Here is a 25,920-nt window from a genome sequence, read left to right as displayed (position 1 = left end):
GGAGCAAGCAATACTATAACAGCTGCACCAACCAAGGCACTCTTGTCCAGGAAGTAGTACAGAAGGACGACTCCCATGATGATCTATAAAGGAGAGATGAGAAGAGGGCTTGTGAGTTGTAAACCACAAAGAAAGATGAATATTTTTCCATCTATATTTCTGCCATGTAGTAACATTACACTGATAAAATCTGACATATCAAATATTCTTTTACATGGTAAAATATAATCTGTAATTTTTCAGTGCCCTTAAAGTCTAGTCTGACACTAGATCATAACAGTGCCTCCAGCAGTGCAAATTTCAAAGCACTTCACCTTCTTTATAAGCTGTTGTACATTTCACTTAAGTGTTGCAAAATAAAGTGTCTTAACAGCTTAAGGCATTCATTCATTAGCTGATTTAGTGAATCTAAAGGGAAGTCTGCACACATATATCCATTACTTTTAATTGTTGCAATCAAAAGTAACTCTGTATATCGTAACACAAATTCAGCTCTGTATATTGCAACACAAATTCAGCTCTGTATATTGTTTGATGATTTTATTGTTCTCCCTTCTTGAATCTAAGTAACGTTTGCACACACATATACATTATTGTTAGTTGTATAACATAATGAGAATGAGATCTTGTATACTGTAGATTGAAATGTAAATGCATCCCTTTACACTGTATATACATGTGACTTATTCTACTCATTTTTTCTTAGGACAGATGTTTGCAATCTCTGTATACTGTATGTATCTTATTTCTATATGTTTGTCATTTGGAGCTTTTCTCCCCTGGCCTCTGCTGAAAAGGGATTTTATTGCCCAGTCAGACTTTCCCAGCATTCAAATGCAATAAACACATACATAATCTGTCTCACTCAATGCAAATCTCTTGACAAATGCATGACAAATTTGTTATGGTCATACCTTCCCAGTGCTTCCCTCATCTTATAAATATTTACCCTCAACCGTCTTTCTGCTGTAAGCTGTCCCTGCTTGGTCTTTATCCTTCTTTATTACCTTAGCATTCTTTATTACCTTAGTATTCTTTGTCTCCATGTCTTGTCTGACTTCCTAATGTTTTTCTCTCAATGATTTAATCTTTTCTAACATTCTTGCTGCCTTTTTCATTTCTCACCTGCTATTTGTGCCCCATCTTTATAAAATATTACCTTAACATTCAGGATTAGCTTACCTCTGTGGCACTATTTTACTGATTGTTACCACTGGGGACACAGTGCAGATCTTCTTCCCCCTACTTCATTACACCCAGTTTTACTTTGCTGCACTATCCTACCCCTCCCCTATTCATGCCCACTCCTGAAATCACTCCCATTCACACCCGGTCCTCAAATCACCCCCATTCACACCCACTGCTGAAATCACTAATTTATACAGTCCTAAAGCCTGCCAAATTTTATTCTGGTCAGTAACCTCTCTACTTATCAGTGATCACTCTCTGTGGCATCACTTCCCATACTGCTTTTCTCCCTTTAGTGTATTATCCACCCCCTAATGAACTCCATTTTCTTCTGAGAACATCTACAAATCATGACACTACTTAGTAAAACCACTGTTCTAATAATAATCATACTTCTGCTAGCAACCCTCACGCACCTCACTGTCAGTGGTTACTCATACAACACTAATGCCACTGATGACTGTACAACCTAAGCATCATGTCTTATAAGGCATAGATGTCCAGGTGCCATACAAATAAAAGAACCTACATATCAATATTAAAGCTACTACATATTAATTGTCTTAATATCTCATTAAAAAGGTTTGAAACATTTATTTATTTATTTATTTTACATTTGTTTACCATGATAGTCCAACTGGATACATGTCCATTTTCAGCGGAGGCCCGGGGAGAAAAGCTCCACATAGACAAACTTACATAAATTACACAGAAGTTAGCAAACAATTATAAAAACAAAGTGATTATATACAATGGGTTAGTAGTGTTCCCTAGTAGGGCTCACAATTCTCATGGACAGACAATTAAAAGTAAGAGACATCAGATTGGAAGCAGAGCTTGGTGATGTAGTTACAAGTTATGATAATTGCAGAATATGCTTTTAGTTTATAACTTAATCAGGCCTGGTACATGGGCATAGTCAATTCACTTTGAGATACTGTTTGAGGTGGGGATTTAAGTAATAGAACTGGCCTTTGACAGAGTATGTTGGAACTTTCTATTTCAAACTATGCTATGTTTTAAGATTCCCTTACTCTTTATAAATTTTTTAAAAGTTTTATACAAGAATATGTTTACTAGACTATACATTAATGGTCAATTTTATGCTCCGATAAAGATCACTAAAGGAACAAGACAGGGTTGTCCATTGTCCCCTTTTCTTTTCAACATTTATTTAGAACCTTTGCTATTGTTTATTACTCAAAATACTTTTCATAACATCCCTAGAATTCTTAATACTAATATTCATTTCTCTGCTTTTGCGGATGATTTAGTAATCTACTTTCAAACTCCATTATCTGATTACAGAAAAATAATGAATTCTATTGATTATTTTTCTTTGGTTTCCAACTATCTTTTAAATTCTACAAAAACTCATATTTTTCCCTTAAATCATTTAGCACACAAATCTTTTTGTTTCCAGACGATCATTTTCAGTTTACTTATAATATAAAATATTTAGGAATCAATTTAGAACACAATAATAAATCTTCCTTTCAAAATAATATTAATAAATTATGGAACTCTATATTGTCTGATATGGACAGATGGAAGCATCTAAACCTTTCATTTCTTTCAAGGGTGGCCATTATTAAAATGAATATTCTGCCTAAATTTCTTTACCAATTCTCATCATCTGATCAGATAATTTCAAAAATTTTTTTTGAGTCTGTAAATAAAGCTTTGGCAAAATTCATATGGTTCCCTAAATCTGTTAGAATTTCCTATTCTAGATTGGCATTTTCAAGGACAAGGGAGGTTTGGGTTTACCTAATCTTTATCTCTATTATTTGATTGTCTCATCCAATAAACTTCTTACTATCTCTAAATTCAATAACACTTCTTATCCAAATCACTCTTTATGGATAAAATTATGGTATAATTATGTCATTTCTAATAATTTAAATCCTGAAGCTATTCCTTTATCTCTCTGGATAGTGTATTTATTAAAATATATCTACAGTATTTAAACAAAAGATTAGAGATTTCCAAACCTTACTCAAAATGTGTAAACTAGAAAAGATCTCGCACCATGTTCAGCCAATTCATCTAAACCCAAATATATTATTGGACAATAAACTTTTGAACTTAACAAACTATCCTTTAATTAAAAATCTAAAAGTAGGAGATGTTTTGAAATATCTTGACTTGCCTTTATCTGACTGGCGTAAGTTATTGAAAGTAAACTGGAATTACTCACCAATTCTTACACAACTAAGAGCAATAATTAAAAACAAATTTGTATCTCTGGTCCCCATAGACTCACAATTGAAAAACCTTAACACAATTATCAAAATACTTTCATTATCTGATAAAATGCTCTCAAACTCATATAAATTAATTAATTCTTTAATGATGGACCACAACTGTCTTTTATCTAATGTTTGGTTGAATTATAATTCCCAATTGTCAGAATCTCAGAAAGTCCTGGCTATTAGACACACTAAGGAATTTATCCCTTTTAAAAAATTAGCATACACACAATTAATGATTAATAATGATGCCTACTTTACCCCAATCAAATTAAACAAATTTAACCCAAATAAGTCCCCTTCGTGTTCATGCTGTTCTCATCCCCAAGCAGACCTCCTTCATATTCTATGGTATTGTCATTTTTCTCACAGATTGTGGACATCTTTGAAAGTCAGACTGCAGAAAATGGGATATCAAAATCCACGTTGACGGGAATTTGCTATTCTACATATTCCATTGATTCATCTTTCAAAAGTTGATATTCATGTTATCATTTTTATTTGCTCATTACTAAAACTTTATATAATACAAAATTGGATTGATCGTTCTAAATTAAAATGGGTTACTTTCCAGAAAATGGCTTTTAAATTTATTGATGCTCAAAGATACTTAGGTGGAAGTCCAAAAAAAAAGCTATTAGAAAGGTTGTGTTAGAAAAGGTTCTAAACATATTAAATAGTTAATGTTAAATATTTTTTTTTTCTCAGGTTGCCTGACTTGTATATAGTGTACATATGGTGTATGTTTTATTTCTAAATAACTTATCAAAATCTCATGAAGGTTGTTATCACTAGATGAATTGTTATATGTTCATTTATGCCTTCTTGTTATGTATAATCTTTTAATTGTCTTGCTATTCATATAATTAATAAAAATTTTTTTGAGAAAAAAAAAAGTAATAGAACTGAACAGAAAGAACTTAGATGGATTTTGACACTGGCTGCACATAAATCACTGGCGCTGAATAATTATATATTCCTTAAACCTGTTCTGATGAACAGGAAACTTAGGAAGAAAGTAGCATGAAGCAATCTGCTGTGATCTGGAACTAGGGTTATGTTTCAAATAGGACATGCAATCATGCTTTACAGTGCTTTTAGGCTTTTTACACACATTTTTATATATATTTTTATACACACTTTTTATGTGTTTTTTATATGTATTTCTACATGTATTTTTATATGCATTTTCTACATATATGTTTTTATCTGATTTAAAAGAGTGTGTATCTCTTTGAATCTGGAAAGCATTGGAGTCTTGTATTCTCCACAGGGATTGCTGGGTCTTGTGTGATGTGTATTATAAAAAGGGGATTGTTTTTAAGCATGTTTGTTTTGGTCTGAGGAAGCAACCAGGAGAGGTTATGAAGCTTACCTATGCAATAAAGGTTTCTGTGGAACTTTATTTGGATTCTTACTTGGATTTTTATTGGATTTTGGCTTCTCCTTGGTTTTAGTGTTTGGAACATTTTTTTCTTTTACATTGGACTTTTGTGTTTGTTCCATCACTCAGCAAACAGGGCTTTTCCTTTTTCATTATAATGGTTAAGGTGTTTACTTACAAACACAAGGCATAGAGTTAGGTTTGCAGCTTTGACTGCAATTGGCTAAACTTAAAATGGCCCACAAGAGCAGCTAGCCTTGTAATTACCTATGAAGTCCCACTTCCTTTGTCCTAACTGTGAACCACACAGTAGCACTGTCAATATTTGCAAGTGCAGCTTTCCCTTATTCACCCTCTCCCCTTTCCCTTATTCACCCTCTCCCCTTTCCCTTATTCACCCTCTCCCCTTTTTCAGATGATACTACCCAGAAGTTAGCATCCACAGTGTTTTCCCTGACCTGATGTACAAAACGCTGTTACTCAATGGATTCATTAATCTCATCTTTCCTCTTCACCTTCAGTGAGACCATGTCCCATTGTGCTTTTGGAAGGCTGACGTCTCGCATTCCTATTATCCTTTTCTGAGTCAGATCCGAAAAGTTTCCTTGTAAACTTTTCCACAGACCCAGTAAAAAACAAAACAAATTTTCTTTTATTTCAACAAGGTATAATAAAATTGCTGTTAAAGGCTTTTTAACCAAGACATAAAAAAACACAGTTACAAAGTATGATGCCTTTCACTGGATCCCTTGTGTTTGCACTGAAACAGCAAATTTAAAGGGCACTTTCATACAATTTTCTGAATGTTTGTATAAGGAATAATTTTCATTCTTAGCAGCAATTGCATGCATAAGTCCATATATGCATTGCTGAAGATGTCTAATGGGCCTCCCTATATAAAAAGTATCATATTTTGTACACCCTGTTGACCAATTGATAGCTTTATCCATGTGCAAATATTGCTTGGAATCATAGAAGTTCTTCTCCTAGTCTTCATCTGATCTTTATACTGTCAACTCCTATACCTAGGAATCTGCATTGGTTACAGTTACCACATATAACCATCCTATTTCCCTTTGCTTTTTGTCATATAGGTCCTTGGAACTCTTTCCTGTTTTGTAAATAACATTTGGAGCGTCTCCTACTACTCTTCTAATCTATGGAGACCCTTTTAACTTGTCCATTTTTTTTTATTATATCTAATGGAATGCCCTACCTCCATAGCCAACAATTTAGTATCTGATTTCGGGGCATGTGTTTGTTGCAAATTCTCTTCGGCAAAAGCACAAGCTCTATATTTTTCCATTTCCCACTTAAGATTCTTTGGATTTTGGACTTATATTTTTAGCAGGATAAACTCTTTGTTATAAACTAATTTTTCATACTTCTGCCTCTTGTTCAAACACAAATTCATCCATATCAGATTACTTAATTAATAAACTGCCCCTTGACGATATTATTTTTTACCATGAGGGTGCATACTTGAGTAACTGGGGTACTTCTTATAAGAAACCATTGTTTTGTAGATAATGAATATCAAAACATTACTGGTTTCACCAGCAGACCTCTCAACTGTCCCTGATTTTCAGGGACGTCCCTGATTCTGACTCAAATTTTAGCTCTGTCCCTCTTAATCCCTCCTAAAACTGGTGATTTTTGGAGTAAAGTCGGTGAGTTAAACTTAATGAATAATGGCAATAATTAATAGTTGTAGATTTCTTTTACCTCACAAAATGTACAAGTGTCCCTGATTGTCCCTGATTTTTTCTGTCTTTGTCCATGATTCTGTTGAAATTTATCCCTGATTGGTTGAGAGGTATGTTCACCAGTTAAACATATACAAAATGAATATTATGAAAATCCTAGGCATGTTTAAACTTCATTATTTGTGAAGGATAAAATGTCAAACACTTCTACAGTATTCTTGTATTTAAAAAAAATGGTGTCAATAAAGCAGATCAAAACTTTGAAGTTCTTCTAATATTCTGAATTTGGGATATACTCGTTCACAGGCTGCCATAAAAATATTTGTATAACTGGGGTCATTGCTGCCCCCATGGTTGAAATATTTTCCTTGCAAAGCTGCACAGCTGTTGGACAGACATCAAGTAGCTCCTGGATTAATCTGATTCTGATTGGTCTTAAGCCATATTTATTACGGAACATTCCCACTAACATGTTTGGTGCTTAATCTTTGGGTATTACTGCAAACAGAGATTTGACTGAGATGGTATCCTTTAAGCCCACTGGGCCAGTGGATACCACATCCCACAATGCCGAATCCTTTACAAATGCTTTCTATGGACATCTCCAAGAATGCATGGATCATAAAATCCCAAATAAATCCAAGTCCCTTGCCACCAAAGGCAAGCGTCCTGTCTGGTGGACCTCAGCCATTAACAAATTGTATAACAAAAGAAGGAAGCTACTGCACGTCAGAGCAAAGTCCCATAAAGGGAAGACATCTCTGATCAACATTAGCAGAAAACTACGTTCTCTCATAAAAACTTCGAAGGCCAACTTTGAGAGAAAAATCGCTAAGGACACTAAAGATAACCACAAAGCTTTCTTCAGCTATGTTAGAAACCTGGGCGGAAACCCTCAGATATGCTCAGAGTTAGTTCACAACAACAAAAAATACACTGAACCCACAGATATTGCCAACATTCTGGCTGACAGGTTCAGTGCAAATTTCTCCCCTCCCTCACCCCCAAAAGAAGAAATACTTATCCCAGCTGAATGTAATCTCCCTGTCATCTCAGATGTCCAAGTGAGAACCGCCCTCAACAAAGCTAAAAACACAGCATCAATGGGACCTGACGGTATCCCGGGTTGCGTGCTACGTGAACCCCAAGAGGAGCTAAACCCGCACATAAAAATGCTATTTAACCTTAGCCTTACTACAGGATATGTACCTGAACACTGGCGTACAGTAACAGTGGTCCCACTCCACAAAGGGGATACCTCTACAGACCCTGGGAACTACCGCCCCATAAGCTTAACCAGCCTGGTCTGCAAAGCTATGGAAAAAATCATTATGGAACTCATAAACAGAGACATAGGGGACCTACAGACACTTGACCCCACCCAGTTCGGCTTTGTAAAGGGCTGATCCTGCCTTTTGAACCTGGTTGACTTTTCTGAAACAGTCACTAGAGCCATTGATGAAGGCAAAGCAGTCCATACAGCCTACCTGGGCTTGGCTAAGGCCTTCGACACAATACCCCACTCAGGCATCATAGATAAGCTAAACAGCTTAAATGTAAACCCTTATGTCACTAGATGGGTTGCAAACTGGCTAAAGGACAGAACCCATAAAGTTAAAATCGCTGGAGCAATGTCAGACTCAAAGCCAGTCACAAATGGTGTCCCACAGGGATCTGTCCTGGGACCCCTCTTGTTCGGCATTTATTTCTCGGATGTTAAAGCAAACATGTGAGGGTTGTGGCTGACAAAGTTCGCAGATGACTGCAAACTAGGCGCCATAGTCGATACACCAGTGGACACATACATCCTACAAAAAGGCCTCACAGAAACGGACAACTGGTGCCAGAGTCACGGCCTTAAACTAAATGCCAAAAAATGTATAGTCATCCCCTTTGGGAAAAACAAAGTACCCACAAATTATCACATAGACAGCAACCCACTGAGTATGGAAAAAATAATCAGAGACCTAGGGACCCAAGTTGACAGCGACCTCTCATTTGACACCCATGTTGCCAAAGTGGTTAGAAACACATTCTACCTTGCACACCTCATCATGAAGGGATTCGCATCCAGATCCAAGGATGTCATTGTACCCCTATACTCCTCCCTCATCAGACCCATGATTGAGTACAATGCCCCATTTGGTATGTACCTCACCCGGCATTTGCAACAGCTGGAGAGACCACAAAAGTACCTCACCAAGAGGATCAAGGGTCTCCAACATATGTCTTATTCTGCCAGACTAAAGAAACTTCAGCTCTATTCAGTAGCGTACCATCTGTTCAGAGGTGATCTCTGCCTGACGTACAAGGCCATGTCCAATCAGGATCTGATGGACATGCTCCATCTCAAAAAATCCAAATCCATCAGGACCACGAGAGCTAAAGACTTAAACCTCAGCACAAGTATGAATAGGACATGCTGGAGGGATAGATTCATAACCCAGAGGCTTCCCATGCTTTGGAACAAGATCCCAGTTCATATTAGGCAGAGCCCCTCACTGACTCTCTTCAAGAGAAATCTTGATGAGTGGATGGGAGATCGTAAGTTTACCCCAGGGGTCACATCTGTGTCACTGCTAGACAGGGGCATAGTAAACTAATTCTATTATATAAGGGGGCCTTCATTGTGTCACTACTATACAGAGGGACAGTATTCTAAATTTATTCTGTACATTTTTGTACCATTTCATGGGGTGGCAAAAGCCACATCACTATGGCTAGGCTTACAAATGCCCCAGGGCAGATAGCCTAGTACTAAACTATGAAACTATGAAACTATGAAACTATGATGTTTGCTGAAACCAAAACATGTGATTCTTCAACTATTACACTTTTCATCTTTTTAATAAAATCAAAATAATCCCTAATAAGAGTAGGGAAAGCTTCTGCCACTCTACTGATTTGTTTTCTAAGGAAATCAAATGGACTCACTTTTTAAACCCTGGTTCACTATGTTGTTTGTCTTTCAGCTTTTCCCGGTAAGGTGTTGCCACAGCAGAACTTCGGTCCACTAATGATTGGCAGCAGATTTTTATGAAACGCTGACATGCCAGGTCCCAGCTCGACGCCCAACCTTCAACGAAGGCACGCCCATTTATGCACGCATGTCTTTCGAACGCTACCCAACCGCGGGGTGGACATGCAGACTCCACACAGAAGGCACTCCCAAGCCCAGCTGAGAATCAAAAGGGAGAGCCTCTTGCTGTGAGATAACAACGCTACTGCCGTACCACTGTGGCATCCTAAATAGTGGGTCAAGGAAATTTTAATGCATCTTTGATAGTCCAGAAATAAAACTAATCCTACCGTTATTCACTGTAAAACAGCTGGATGCTTGCACATCTATTACTGTTGATTATACAACGACCCCCCATTAATATTCCAAAACGTGCATGCTAATTGGTCAGTGTGCACGTTGTAAATCAGACTTATACTAATGGAAAAAGGTCCGGTCGCCCGGACTTTTTCCATCAGTACAAGTCTTTTTTTTTTTTTTACAGCAAAGGAGAACTGCAAGATCTTTGTTGTTTTTTAGAAACTGTCTTGCTATGTTAAAGGAGTTTAACATACCGAGACAGCTTTAAAAAAAGTAACGGCGATCTTCCTTTCTCCATTGCTTTTTTTAAAGCTGTCTCGCTATGTTAAATGGGTTTAACATAGCGAGACAGCAATAAAAAAAGCAACGGAGATTCACTGCCATAGACAAAGACATAAATAAATAAAATACTGAAACTCAAAAGTCTGAAGTTCAGTACTACAGGGCTCAACAGCTCAACAACGCACCAAAACAGGATACAAAGGCAAACTGGACTCCTGTAACTTACTAATATTCCTGAAGACTTCTGACATTACTAGTAATCTTTTTTTACCTGTTTATTGATAATCTGCCCCCCCCCCCCCACTGGAAGGGGGTGGATCCTTTTGCACTACGATTTGTTCCCTCCCTTGCTATGATGGCCACTGACCTCCTGTGCCCTACAGTGACTATCCCTTACTTTAGTACCACAGTCTGTCATGTGTTGGAGTATGTGTCATGAATTGGAGTATCTCACCCATGTGCCATAGCAACGCCCCCCAAAATCTCATGATTTCTACTCTAGGAGCCCCATTATCTAGTAGATTGTGCTGTCCCATCTCACTACAGTCCCAAAAGCATTCTGCTGCTGCACACCCTGAACCCCTAAAGCACCCTCCCATCTTTCTGTCTGTTTGCTGTTGTCTAGATTCTGCTTTCATTTCAGGTATCCATTCTTCCTGTTTCCTGACTCCTTTGTGTATAGTTTTTCCTTTTTTCCTTTCTCCTCATGTGGTTCTAGTCTTATCCTTTATCCCTGTCGTGTTCACTTTGTCCGTTACCTTTCTCTTCACGTTTATTTGTGTTCAAAATATTGTCAACTTGTATTTCTGGTTTCTTCTTACTTTGCTGGTTTGATTTCTTAAGCCCAGTTCCTTTCTCCTGATAGTTAGGCTTGAAATGTCCTTCTCCTTTCTTAGTCTTTAGTAAGCATCCCCTTTTTGTTATTGATAGTCTGCCCCCCTCCACTGGCAGGTGGGGTGGATCGTCAGTGGGTCACTGATAGCCCCTTATTACCCTCCCCTGCACCACTGTGCTCCCTGGTATTTAATTCTGACTTGTACTAGTTTGACACTGACAATACAAAATCTTTGGTTCTGCACAGCACCTCTGCCTCTCATCCTTGTTTAAACTATAACTCTCTCTGCCCCTGCCATTAGAAAATCTGAATGTAGAAAACTAACTTCTGTCACTGATAAAAACAAAATCAATCTTATTTAATTTAACATTCATTAATGCATTTATTAATTAATCACGTACATTACAAGTCACAAATGCTTGTTTCCAGTACTGACCAGAGTGCACTGCATTGGTTAAGTATTTATTCAGAGCAAGTACATATTGAGTGCATCAAACCTGGGACTATAAGTGATCTCCTGTAGTAGTGCATGGATATTAACCTCTAAGCTAATCAGGCATTTTACACAGAGGGCTAGAATGCACTTTCAATTTGATAGCAAATGTCCACGTCTTCCACAGTAGGTGTCTAGAATCATACACTGTAGCATAGAAAAAGGTTAAAAGCGTTCATTTTTAACCCATAAATATACAAGGGATATTTTCTTACTGCTTTTATAGTTGAATTATATTTTGGGGATACAGCTCACCCCTGCAGTGGAAGTGATTGGGTGTCCTCTTCCATACCTTTATTTAGCACCTGCAATATTAACTACATAAGGCAAACTAGAATATTTTCCACTAAAGGTTACATTTTCACAACTATGAATAGCTGAACATTTCACTTGTAGAAACAATGCAGTTTGTGCTGGCTGATAAGCACAATAAAGTTGTTTAAGTAAATGATTTAAAACAAGTGTGCATACTTTACATAGTAAATGAATAATGCATCAATGCAGATAATATCTTAATTAAAGTACCGCACACACATCTGCTCATCACGTTTAATTAAAACCTTATTTGACTGCTGTACCTGAATAGGCATGGCCCATAGATTAGGACACAGGAACAAGAACCACATCAATTGGTTTGTCTCTATGGCAACCAGGTTGTTGATTTGACCAAGGTTCATTTCACCCATTGACATGTTGGAAGTAGACAGCCTCAGAATTTTGTTATATATCATTGCCTGTATGAAAGGAATGGAATACAATACTAAAAGCTATAGTTATGCATTGCAGACTGTAAGAAACACAAATTACCCCACACACACACACACAAACATTTGTAAATGCAAATATTTTGCAATAACTGTAAAAAGAAAAATTAATTAATAAGTGATTCAGCATAAAGACAGTCAGTCACCAAAAAACAATGTTGCCAATGCTACGTGTATATGAATTCATCGGAAAAACACAACATTTTACAACATAGTAGACTCTGGATTAATGTAAGGCATCATAAAACAATCAGTTACTCATCTAACTGGAATGCCTCAGACTGGACATGTAGAGTGACTATAATTGAGACTGGCAAACTGATGCAAATCTACATTAAATTAGTCAATGTACCACATTTAGTTTGCCATCTAATGAACAGCAATAGATACAAGTATTACATGTAAATACTCTAAGATACAAATACTCTGAGTAAGATACAAATAGTCTGAGTTAAAGAAGAAAATGATAGAGCAAATGAGAGGTTAGGAGAAACAGAGAGATTATAGTACATAAAAATAAATAAATATGCAAGGAAAAATGAGTTATATTAAATATTTCTGCATCAAGCTGGCACAGTGACAAATGTTACTATATAAAGTACCAAGGCAGGTACTAACAAGAGTGCTGGATCAAAGTGAATGAACAGGGATTAGGAGTTAATGAATGCTTTTCCTTACTGTTGCTGAGATAATCTCTGGCTGAATGAAACTCTGTCAGCACAATAGCACTGTGACTGCAAAAGCGTTGTGGCAAAAAGACAGTGTTAAACTATAGCTGAAATACTCCTTTTAAGGTACTAACATGGAAACAAAAACAATGAAACTTTTTATAGATTATATTGTAATACATTATTGACTAACAGGTCATATTCCTTATATGTCTCTATATGTAACTTAAACATTCTTTCCTGCTCTGGTAAAATGTAAACATGCTATCATGACTGTGGATGATGGTGGAAACCAGCTGCTTTAGATGGTAGATTTATCATTCATGTGAAACCTGAGCAAAAGATTTGTCTTAGTATTTCAGCCTCCTTTCATCAGTAAGATACATTTAAAGCATGCAACCTAAAAGCTATTTTCTTTTGTTTTTTTGCCATCTTTGCCAGCTTATAAATATCCTTAAAAAGATAAGTGACTTTGCTGATAAAATGAATTGTAAGGCAGGCCTTCCTTATTACATACAGGACATGTTGATATTCTTCCTGTTCTGTTACAAGACCTGAAGTAGTTATTAATGAACAGAGTGAACTTTAACAAAGTCTTTCCCATGGGTGTCTCTTTTAAACAGTGTTGTGTGCCTGTGCATGTGTGTGTGTGTGTGTGTGTGTGTGTGTGTGTGTGTGTGTGTGTGTGTGTGTGTGTGTGTGTGTGTGTGTGTGTGTGTGTGTGTGTGTGTGTGTGTGTGTGTGTGTGTGTGTGTGTGTGTGTGTGTGTGTGTGTGTGTGTGTGTGTGTGTGTGTGTGTGTGTGTGTGTGTATGAGTGTGTGTGTTGTGTTAGGTTGTCTATCTCAAAAAATTGAAATATTTTCTGCTGTGCTGGGAGAGTAATTTTCTCTGCAGCACTTTAGTTGTCATGGCAGACTGATAACTTGGAATGCTTATTATTCCATAAAAGAAATGGTGGTGATGTATAAGATGACATTCTAGGAAACTGATTGTGGACTTTTTTCTGAACTAGATGTAACAGGACTTTGTTTTAACCAATCACCTGACTATTCAGTAACTAAAGATCATTACCTTTGAAATGACTCTGCACACCATTTGGTTTGATTTTCCCCCAAGTTGCCATTTGACTTTAGGGTAAAGGTTTAAGAAGCATATTGTCAGACGAATAACTGATATAGTGGAACACTGGAGCGGAATGTACTGTGAATTCTGTGTTGTTTGAGATGTATTTATTATTTATTTAGTTATTTATTTATTTATTTACATTTGTTGACCGAGAATGTCCGACTGGACCCGGAGGCTCGGGGAGAAAAGCTTCACGGTTAAAATATACAGACAGTAGTTACACTGGATTTACATAGCAATTAACAATTTGATCAACATAGCAATTAACAATTACAAACATAGTTACAGATGAAGAACATAGTACATCAGTAGACAACTAGAATCTTTATCATCTGCAAAGTACATAGACATTAATTGTTACAATAAGAAGTTCCTGCTGTATAATAAGTAATTAGGCTTATGAGCATAAAGAGGTAAAGATGAGATAAAGATAATCAATGCCCTGTTGGTTGATAACACCAGTAAGAAACTGTTTATTTATTGATATATTTCTGTGGGGGGGGGTCTAGTAAATCAAATATTAGCTGTCTCTTGCACTTTTGTACAACTTTTTGTATAATTATTTCATTCTTTTTTTTTACTTGGTTTCAGATTACTCAGGAAAGTATCACTTTATAACCTCTTCTTTTCATTGCTAAATTCCACCAAATGGGTTTAATAACAACCAGAAGAACACTGGCCGGTTTTAATGTTTTGGTACTAACCTTTCTGCAGACAGAACCATGCTTCACTGAGGAAACCGCTATAATTCAATGTTTGCTCACATGTGGTTTACTTAATTTCTGTTGCTTTATTGATATAAATGTGATGACAAATGCATTACAATTTTGTTAATACTATGTTACTGGACAATAACATGTACTGCATTCAGAGCTGGCCTTTAATGAACTAGGTTCATAGTAAGTACTAGGCCAGCTGCACTTGTGGCCATTTTAAGCCTAGCCAGTTTCTCTTTTTGTGCTCAAAATAAAAATCACATTTGGTTATAGATTATAGCCCAAGTTTTTGGCTTACGCCACCCCCTTATGTAAAAATACCAGCGAGGTGCTCTGCCTCACATGGACCGATTTTATTCCACAGCATAAGTCTCTCTCTGGGTGACAATCCTATCCTCAGCCAGTCTATATATATCCGTGCTAAGGTTTTAGTTTGCTTGCTAGTGTGGGTGGATCTGATTTGGATTTTTGAGGTGGAGAGCATCCATGAATTCCGGGTTGACACCTTGTTTGGTGAGGAACTTTTGGGGTCTCCATTTGCTGCAGGTGTGTCGTGAGATACATCCGAATGGGGGGGGTTGTACTCATTCATTGGTCTGATGGAAGAGTACAGGAACAATGACCTCACTTTGATCTGGATGTGAATCCTTCATGTACTTTCCACTATGGCGCCCAGTGCAGTCATCTACTTCTGAGAAGTAGATGCCGACAACAAGGGGGGCCAGGACTGAGCCTGTGGGACCACCACTTGTGACCGGCTCTGATCTGACATGTTGCAGACCAGGCTTGTTAAGCTTGGGGGGCAATTACCAGGGTCCCCGAGGCACACACCTTTTGGGTGGGAGGGGACCACACACCACCACCACTCCTTGGGCATGTATCCTGTGGTAAGAAAGAGATTAAACAGCTGCCCTTGCCTAGTTCCTCATTGAGTTAGTTCATTGTAGCAGCCGACAGGGGACACCATCCGGTGCTTTCACCTGCGCATTTGAGATGTCTGGGAGGCTACACTCCGCTGGGATAGTTATCTCTCTCCTTGGGGGGGAGGGGGGGAGTTGGTATTAGTCATCTCATGGATGATTACCCCTAATAGGAATCACTGGGATTATACCATAAATTATTTGAGGGGACACCTCATGCTTGGGATAAAGCATTTAGGAGCTGAGTCTGTTCATTGGTAGTACTGGGGGCAGTCCTGGGGTAAATTTTCTATTTCCCATCCATAGATCTAAACTGTGCTTGAAAATGGACAGGGATGAACTTTCTTTTAATGTGGATGTGGAGTCTGTTCCACAGCAGTGGTATCCTCTGTGAGATAAACCTGTCCCTCCAAATCATTCTGTTGATGTTACAGAAGAGGCTTTGAACCCTAGATTGAGTATTTCAGATGCCATTTGACTTGCTGATGTGCAGTAGATCCATAAGTAATGGTTTGGAGGATGCCTTGTATGCCAGACAAGTCACCTCTTAGCAATCTGTAGGATTTGAGTTGGTCCATGTAGGACATTTTATTTAGGGCTTTAGTAAGGTATCTCTGTGGGTGTTCCAATTGTTGCATGTGTCAGGACAGATACATACTACAGGGAGCATTACATTCAATGACTGGCCTAATGATGGCTGAGAAAAGGGTGACAATAATATCCCTACATCTAGACACAGTTCCTTTGTTTATAAACTGCGATTTATAAATCAGCTTTCTTACAACAATAGACACATGTTGGTAAAATGTTAGATCACTATCCACATAAGTTTCCAAATCCCGAACAACTGGGTTATCTCTTAGGCGTGTATTGTCAGTGTGGCAATTCCATGAGGTAGATGACTTCTCAAAGGATATAATAATGCATTTTTTTGGCATTTAGTTTCAGGCCATGATTTTCACACTAGTTATTTATTTGAGCAAAACCTTCCTGCTGGATGAACAGAGTCCCAGGAGGACGATACCATGGTGCATAATCTGCAGCCACCAACACTTAAGCTGCAGACCTTTCTGCACCCCAAACTTCCCCATCAATCTTCCAGGCTGCACCACCCTATTTCCAAGAGCAAAATAAACCATATATTTAAAAAAATTAAGGATGGCCTCCTGAAACCATGATGTGTCAGATTGACATACTGATCATTTTTTAAGGTGGGTCTAGAAAAACATCATGCTTACAGACATAGTAAGCCAAGTCAAACAAATGTATTAAAAAACTGATAGCTTAAAATTGTCTTTCTTAAAATTTTCAGTAGCAGAACAAACATACCAAAACAACTGTTCACATTTGCAGAATTTTACTGTTTATATTGTTTCATTTCATATTAATGTGTTCCAGATATAGTGATAGTTCTTTGCAATCTTTATAGGAAATTAGAAAAAATATTTTTTTCCTGCAATTACAGGACATTTGTTTTCTTGTAGAATGCAAGTGCCCAAATAATGACTGTCCCGAGGGACAGATGGTTAACCATAATCACTAGACCAAGCAGTAGTACAATATTGTAGAGAAATGCTGTATAGTAGGGCCAGTGTCCACTCTCTCCTCCTTCTGGCATGATTATCCAAGCCTCAGTGTTCTAGAGGCTTCCTTCAGTGGAAATTGAGGGTTCACCTGTGAAGGGTCATTCAAGAGTATTGCTCTCACTAAGTATGGTCCTTGAAGATGGACAAAGCTTGGAGGAGGATTCAAGGAGCCAGAGGTCAGTGACGAGTTGATAAAAATATCTTATGCTTTATAAGGAGAAATGGCAGAACTGCACTAGAGAAATAGAATGAATACTCATTTCGAGAAACAGCTCCTTTAGAATTCCTTTGAATCTTATCAAGAATGGAAATCAGACTTTGATAATTGAATGGTAGTACAATTCACAGCAAATGCTCGTATACAGGAAAGCTATTTCCAAGACTACATACCTACACCCTTTTTAGATTTGCTAATTGAAACAGATACCCAATTTGTGAATTCAGTCTAACATTTAGCATACTAATAAGCAAAGTAAACCCCAGGTTGCTGCATTCTCATTGATCTCAAATTGAGAACAATAATTGGTTCCCATGTACAAATAACAGGCTTTAACATATGAATATGCTCACTCAGACCTTTCAGTTATTAATCAATAAGCAGCATATAACATAGTGTACAACTAGTACTGCAGCCCAAAAAAAGTACAATATCAGTAATAAACAGCTACAGAAACTCATTAACCTTTTTTCAATGTCAAAAATAAGTTCAGACAAATTAAGTTCCAAGACATCATTTGCTATAGGTTATGACAGTATGAATACCATAAACATGGATTCAGTAAATAGAAGTAAATAAAGTCAAACAGAATATGTTCCAAGACATTGTTTGCTATAGGCTATGGTTATATGAACAGCATAAAAACTGAATCAGTAAACAGAAGAAGCATTAAATGAAATAGACAAAGCAGTAACAGTGACTCAGAACTGGTAGTTTTACGAGTAAAATTTTAGATCACCAAGGAATTGTACAATAACAATAAAGATCTTCTCTCCTTCATATTTAAAACCATCTTCCCTAACATGAATAAAACCCTTAGAGCGCTGGGATAACTATAAACAGACTGGTACATGGAAAGAGGTACAGTAGAAGTGCCCAGCTCTAAACCCATGTGTGAGTCAAAAAATCTAAATTGTAATCACCCATATGCCACCCCCTCAAAAAAAGTAACACTGATAGTTGAACAGCATTCGCGTTTTCCTTTGTTTGCATTACAAAGTCAAGACTTGTCAAGAAGAAAAGCAAATGTGGTTTTGCAATATTTTCCTTTCAGGTTGACTTTCTATTCCTCACTTCAGACTAATCAACTCAATAATGGTGAGAACAGACCAGGGCAGGAACAGATAATAATAATAATAATAATAATAATAATAATAATAATAATAATAATAATAATTTTTATATAAATAATCTTCTTCTTGTCCTGGCTAATAAGAACTAAAGCAGAACAGAAAATAAAGTGACCAACCAAAGCACTACCCACCATTGGTGATACCTGCTCTTAAGTAATCATTCTGCTACACACATCAAAATCCAAGCCATGAATCACTTATGCGGGGGGGGGGGGCAACTGTAGTATCTAAATAGCTTCCAGTGTTGCCTCACGCCAAGACAGATATGGAGCTTCTTTAAAGTTAATGGGATTTTTCTAAATACAGAACTCTACTTAGCAATTCAGTTTGACAATCGGTCAGGCAATCAGATGCCATTTGTACCTTCCTATGGAAGCATTATATTAACTGCTGTTAAAAAAGAGAGGCTGTCTGCTTTTGACATCAATGAGCTTACATCTAAATATGTTGCTTATGAGTTATTTGCAACTTAGAGACAGATAAATTATAATACTCTTCGGTTAGTACAGCGTTAGAAACTAGCTAGCTGGTAGTATTTCTCTAGTGCCATGTGTTATTTGTGTAAATACATACCTGTTTGTGTACCTAATTTGTAAAGTGTATAACCTAATTTGCAAGTAAATAATTTAATTATTATATTTCAAAAGCTTATTGATGGCTGTTTACTAATGTTTAGTAAAATATATAATAAATGTAATTATATCAATTTGATGAATTTTTACTGTTGGCATCTGCCTTTTCCAAGAGACAAAGATTGTTTAGCTATTGTTATCATAAGTTAATAATATGGCTGATTCCTTTTCAGAGTGCATTGTTTCCTGGGTATCCCAGACTGGTCAGGTGGCTGTGCATTAGTATCAATCTTCAAAGGGACAGAAGCACAAGCGTCTATTATTATCCACCCTTGAAACAGCCATGTGTAAATGCAATTGTTTAGCCAAGATACAGCTACTATTTGTAACATAACATTGTAAGGCCAAAGACAGACAGAGAGGGATGTTCATAAATCCTTTTGAAAACAGTGGCCATAACTCTGCACTTAGCTGTAGAGTGTGAAGCCTTTATGGGTGTGGCTGGTATCGCTTATATTCCAAATAAACTAGGTTCATTTGTTATATTTTGTTAAGGTCAATCATTTCCCAACTGTTATTAATTACTGAGAGAGTCTTGAGGTGTAAATGAGTATAGCCCCTGTCCCTGACATTTCCCTTGGTCACGATGATACACAGTAAAGCTTATACCCTGACATATTAATTTCTGGCAGTGTTATAGATTTTTAAACTGCATATCTTTAGCTTGGAAAATAATTTTATCACCAAAAGATATGTCTGTACATTTGTAGCAACAAGTAAATATATAAATGTATACATTGCAGAGAAGTTATTTTATTTTTTTAAACAGACTATTTGAAAACAGAGTGAGAAAACAGGCAAAATGAGCTTTGTACTGAATAGAAAAATGTAATCTCACAGCTGACCAAAGTCCAAGAGACTCTAGCATACTGGTATGATAATGAAGCAGATGGTAGCCACCTCACATGCAGTCCACTGAAATGAGAGACAGCCTAACATGGGTCTGTACTGCATGTAACAAAAGGGCAAAATGGTGCATACATAGATTACCTTAAACTGTACCTAGAACTGTAAATCCTGAAATGAGAGCAGGAGATGGGGCACATTAAAGTAGCCAAAAATGAATAAGCTTGAGGTGTAAAGGGAGTGAAAGTAGAAAGAAGTCGAAGCTATACAGTGGGAGAAGGAGTGAGGAGAAAGAGAAAAAAACAGTGCCAAAATAAAAAGTAGACATTCAGTCATTGTTAGTTGTGTGAATAACATGAGTGAAAAGCCTACCATGGATGCCAAGATCAACACAGAATTAGACATCAGTATAACAATGGGCATGACTTTGTTTTATTTGTGCATTTAAATGTGTATGCAATTAGCACAAAATATATAAGGGAAACTAAAGAGGTTTTTAACCTCACTGCTCACATATAAGGCAAGGCATGTGTTAAAAAGAAAGTTAAATGATATTGATTATTTAAATTGAATTAAAGCTAAGAATTATCAGTGTGCGGTTCAAGTTAAAACCCATAGCATACATTAAAACAGAAAACATATGAGAAAATAATTGGAAACAGTTGAGTTCATCTCTGAATTAAACATTTATTTTAGTAGGTGGGTGAGTGATATTAAATTACTTGTTTTGAAATTGAAATGCTTGGAGAACGTATGATAAGGGAGAAACTACTCAATTTTTAGCCTTAAGATATCATAATCTTATTGACAGACTGAAAATGTATTGTAGCTAAAAAAAAGGGCATTAACAGAACACATCGGCAGTCTGATCCATCACAGCAGGTCCAAAGGCAAAAGTGAAGAGCATTAGTTTCAATACACAGCAACATCTGGGTGTTAGATGTTTCTACTGCAATCAAGTGCAGCGTGTACACTCCAAATGCCCACAGCAACATGATAGAGAACACAGGCTTTGTGAGGGAACTAAAAGGGAAGATACCATGGTAGTGATGGGTTGCCTTGAGAGAACAGTTATTCTAAATTACCACAAAAGTCTACACCCTATCCTAGTGGAGGGAAAAAGAGACCACTGCTCAGAGGAACACTTCCTCAGATATTACTACTGTTAAGCCTTAAATAGTTAAAAAGGAGCAACACTTTCCCAGACATTCTAGCTCGCAGCAGCAAGGCACTGTTGACTCACTGATTGCTTCTGGAGTCTTCAGTTTGTAGCCTTCTCCACTTCTCTTCATTCCACTATCATATCATAATACCCACCTCCCCCAGCATTCAATGCACATACACTCAAATCCCACAGTTCTTTTTATTCCGTTAAAGCAAACATATCAGTTCATACTATTCAACAAAATTATTAATTATAATAATCCTCAAACTCATTTAGCCAATTAAGCAGGAATATATAATGAAAATAAGTAATGAACTCCATTACAATAATCCTACCAGCAATCAAAACCACAGCCTGCATTTACCATCTAAGATATTAACCAACAGTCGCATTACAATAATCCTACCAGCAATCAAAACCACACCCTGCATTTACCATCTAAGATATTAACCAACAGTCGCATAAAGTATATTAAATAAAATCAACAGTCAGATAGCTAAATTATCTTAAACAATACGTGCCTAGAACATAAATATATTCCACACAAAATGCACTATAAATTACTTACAGACATGGTCATTGTTTTATTGACTGTTGTATTTATAGCTACAACACAAAGCAACTCAGTACAGAAACCAAATTAAAGTTAGTTACAGCAGCAAATAGGAATAAGACTCAGGAAAATACTACAGCTGACATCAAAAAATCTCCAAACTATACATCACTGACTGGTACAGGAAATGTAACTTACGCCAGCTAATTGGCATTATTTCAAAAACAAACTAAATGACTGTTGAAATACCAGAACACAACACACATAAATACATTCTACTAGTGCTGTAGCTTTTCTTGGAATCTGGTGATAGAAAAAAAATGTAATATGATCAATTAAATCTTGAGCCTTCTGGCAATGCAGTCTAGATAACATTAAATTAATGTCTCCACTAGAACAAACATGGTCAGAATGCAAACAGCTAAATATTGATATACCTCATTTTACGAAACTGATGTAACAAATCTAAACACCTAGCAGTGTTCCTAGAGTGCTATTCACTCGACATTTTAATTATGAAATCAACACAGCTATAAAGGTCAAATAAAAACACAGAACACAATCAAAAGTCTATGATGTATAAATATCATCAAGGTGCACGTAGAGTTGCAATACCAATTAAAACTAACCAAAATGTGCCTTTGCTGATAAACACTGACCTGGAAGTGGAAATAAAGAAATGAAAGCAATCTGCAGTGCTGGCAGGTTGCACAAGTACCTTAAAATAATAGGAATGTATGCACCATCAAAAATGACACCTGATAGCTTAGAAGAAACCTTAAGCTGTTTACTCAACGGTAGAAATATTGTGATCAAGCTTCACTAAGCACAGCAATCTAATTTTAAAACAAGGCTGATGTCAAATGATAATACTTCCAGGCCATACTGATAAAACTTCTACAAGACAATACAGCCAAAACTGGACACTATTATTTATTTTTATTTTTACATTTCTTAATCGGGTTAGTCTGTCTGGGTTCTTAGAAGCCCTTTTTCAGCAGAGACCAGAGGAGAAAAGCTCCCCCCCAAAAAAAGTTTAAGTAAACAAATAGTAAGAACAAAGATAAACACAGATCACATTTTAAGTATACATACTTCTGAAGTAATTACTTAATATGAAATAAAGGAATATATAGAATGGATAGAAATACAATACAATACATATATGGAAAGTTTCATGTAGTATGGCAAGAAACTAAGCAGAAATATGGTAAGACTAAGGTCAATATATTGCTGAACCAAGGTACTAGGCATGAAGTAAGTAAATATACAGATAAAGTTGTGTGGACTTTGGAAGTTAATAAATAAATTAAAAAGAACAGTAATAGGGGATTATGGGAATTGAGTGTAACATGAGCAAACTAGTATGGAATATGACAGAAAAAAATGTGTAAGTAGTAGTAAGAGAGAGAGCTAGAAGTGATACAGTTAATTTAGGGTATCCCTGAATGTTTCATGGGTATTAGTTTAGAGCATGAACATATCCAATTTGATAGGAAAAAAGATTAAGAGAGAGAGAGCTAGAAGTGATACAGTTAATTTAGGGTATCCCTGAATGTTTCATGGGTATTAGTTTAGAGCATGAACATATCCAATTTGACAGGAAAAAAGATTTAAGCTGTTTCTTGAAGGCATTTTTGTCTTTAAGTAGTCTAAGGGCTAAAGGGAGTGTGTTCCAATTTTTTGCAACTGAGTGACAATAGAGTTTATTCCCAAAGTTTTGTTTGGCTTATGAACTTCAAGAAAGTATTGATTAGTACCTCTTAGTGGGTGTTGAGGAGTATAGAGTGTCAGAGAATTTGCAAGGGATGGGCAGGATTTAGGATTGTTTAGTATGTTGTAGGCTATAAGGAGTTGGGATTGAGGCAGTAAGTTGGAAAATTCAGGCCGGTGTAATTTAATAAGAGGCAGTGATGGGATTTGTAAGGTTGATTTGCAGCAAATCTGGCTACTTTGTTATATGTGGTTTCTAGTTTGGATATTAGGTTACTCTGTAGATGGGTAAGAATAGGTGAAGCATAGAGTAGGGATGGTAGAAGCAGGGATTGGGCAAGGGATGGCCTGGACACACAGGGAAGAAAGTTTTTGTGACAGTAAAGCAGACCTAGTTTTTGGTGTTTTTTTATTGAGCTATGAATGTGATGGTTGAATTTAAGTTCATCATCAATTATTGCTCCAAGGAGTTTTGTTTGGGTGTCAACAGAAATTTTAGTTCCATTAAGGGATGTTATGGAAAAGTTCTGTTTTGCATGTTCCAGATTTTTAGGTAGGAAAAGTAGTAGCTAAGCTTTGCTCGCATTTAGCAGGAGTTGGTTGGATTGTAGCCAGTTTTCAACTGAGTGGAGGGATTGAAGGTTTTCTATGTTGTAAGCAGAGTTGATGATGGTTGAGTCATCAGCATACTGAATAAGACTGGATTGGGGGCAGGATGAGAAAAGGTCATTGGTAAATACATTGAAGAGGAGGAGAGGGCCCAATATTGATCCTTGTGGGACTCCTGTCCTAACTGCTAGAACGGGGGGAGTAGGAAGAGTTCCATCTAACAGCCTGGTGTCTATTAGTGAGGTAATCACAGAACCAGGAGGTGGTAGAGATTGAGAAGCCTAGGTTGGAGAGTTTATGGTGAAGTATGGTATGAGAAACGGTGTCAAATGCTTTTGACAATCCAGAAAGAGGGCTGATGCTATTTTGCTATTATCCCTGACTTGAGCAATGTTATTAGTAAAGGATACAAGAGCGGTTGCTGTGCTATGTGTGGGTTGAAAACCATGTTGAGTTGGTGTGGGTAGGTTTTCATGTAGTAGATGATTAACTACTTGCTTATGGATACACTTTTCCAGTATTTTGGAGAGAGGAGACAGTATGGCAATTGGTCTGAAATTGGTTGGCTCAGTGGAGTTTCCTCCTTTATGAAGGGAGGTACTACAAAAAATTTCTTCCAAATTTTCAGGGACTTTGCCTTATTTTATGGATCTATTAATCAAGATAGATATGGGGTAAGCCAGAGATGTAGCTGCATGTTTAAGGAATAATGGAGGAAGGTTATCAGCTGAGGGTGAACCAGGTTTTAGTTTAGTTAAGAGCAACTTGATATAAGAGGTGGGAACAGGTGATAGTGAGAACGAGAGTGAGGGTGAGAGAGGTGAATCAGAGGTGGATGAAGATGTAGATGGATTGAAAGAGGTGCAGGTAGAGAAGTTAGTTGCAGTTAAGTTTTCAATGGTTTCAATGAAGAACTTATAAAGGAGAGTTGCTATTTCCAGAGGAGTCTTGTCAGAATAAGGTGTGGGTGGGGTAGGAGTACCAGGTGAGAGAAGTTTATTGATAGAGTTCCAGAATTTTTTAGTATTACAGTTGGGATTGTCAAGTGAGGACTGGTAATAGTTCTTTTTATCAAGATTGATTTGTTTCTTAGCTTTGTTTCTAAGTTCCCTGTAAGAGATAAGGTTGGAAGAGGTATTATTACCTTTATTACCTTTCCAAGTTTTCTAAGCTTTATCTCTGGTCTTTATTAGTGTAAGGGTAGTATTAGTTAGTCATGAGGCATATCTGAATTTGATGCAAGTTTTCCTAGTGGGGGCAAGGGAGTTGAGGATGAATAGAAATGTGTTGTTGAAGTGTAGGACTGCTTCATCGAGAGTGAGATTAGAGAGAAAGGGCCAGTTTACATTAGAGAGGAGGTGATTTAGTGAGTCAGGAGAATAGCTAGATAGATCACGGGTCACTTTATATTGTTGTGCTTTATGCAGGTGTTCAGAGTTTCTGTGAACTAGTAAAGGTAGATGGTCACCTAATGTGTCTGGTAGAGTGGCTGGATTATGGTAATGTTAAGGGTGAGATACTAATATCCACTTGATAAGTGAACCAGTAGAGGAAACTTCATGAAGGTGGGTAGAGGAAGAGATGAGCTGTGTGAATCCATACAGGTTAAAAGAGGTAGAAGGTGATTCTTTATTGATCTGCAGCCAGTCAATATTGACATCTCCTAGTATGTTGGTTTCGTAGGGGTTAGTTTTAGATATCCAGGATAAAAAATGTTCTAAAATGGGGACATTATTTCTAGGAGGGATATATTGATTCTCGGCTGGGGTGCCTTCTGTCAGGTCTCTGCATGTCCTCTGTGTGTGGCGTGGGG

General features: G+C 37.0%; 1 protein-coding gene across 9 annotated transcripts in view; it reads right to left on the bottom strand.

The window, feature by feature from the left end:
- The window catches only part of ABCC9 (ATP binding cassette subfamily C member 9), a 1,652,866-nt gene that overhangs the window by 973,314 nt on the left and 653,632 nt on the right, over window positions 1-25,920 (bottom strand). For all 9 annotated transcript variants that reach the window (XM_044087794.1, XM_044087796.1, XM_044087793.1 and 6 more), the window contains exons 10-11: window positions 12,038-12,193; window positions 1-83 (exon numbers count right to left, since the gene is read on the bottom strand). The exon at window positions 1-83 is cut by the window's left edge and continues 52 nt beyond it. In XM_044087794.1, coding sequence (XP_043943729.1) covers window positions 1-83; window positions 12,038-12,193 — 239 coding nt within the window. The remainder of the gene's footprint in view (window positions 84-12,037; window positions 12,194-25,920) is intronic.

The sequence above is a fragment of the Protopterus annectens genome, chromosome 11.part0 (genome assembly GCF_019279795.1).
Source record: "Protopterus annectens isolate FY-2018-M chromosome 11.part0, PAN1.0, whole genome shotgun sequence".
Taxonomy (NCBI): domain Eukaryota; kingdom Metazoa; phylum Chordata; order Ceratodontiformes; family Protopteridae; genus Protopterus; species Protopterus annectens.
Note: the sequence above shows the minus strand (reverse complement) of the source record. Positions and strands in the feature narration are given on the sequence as shown.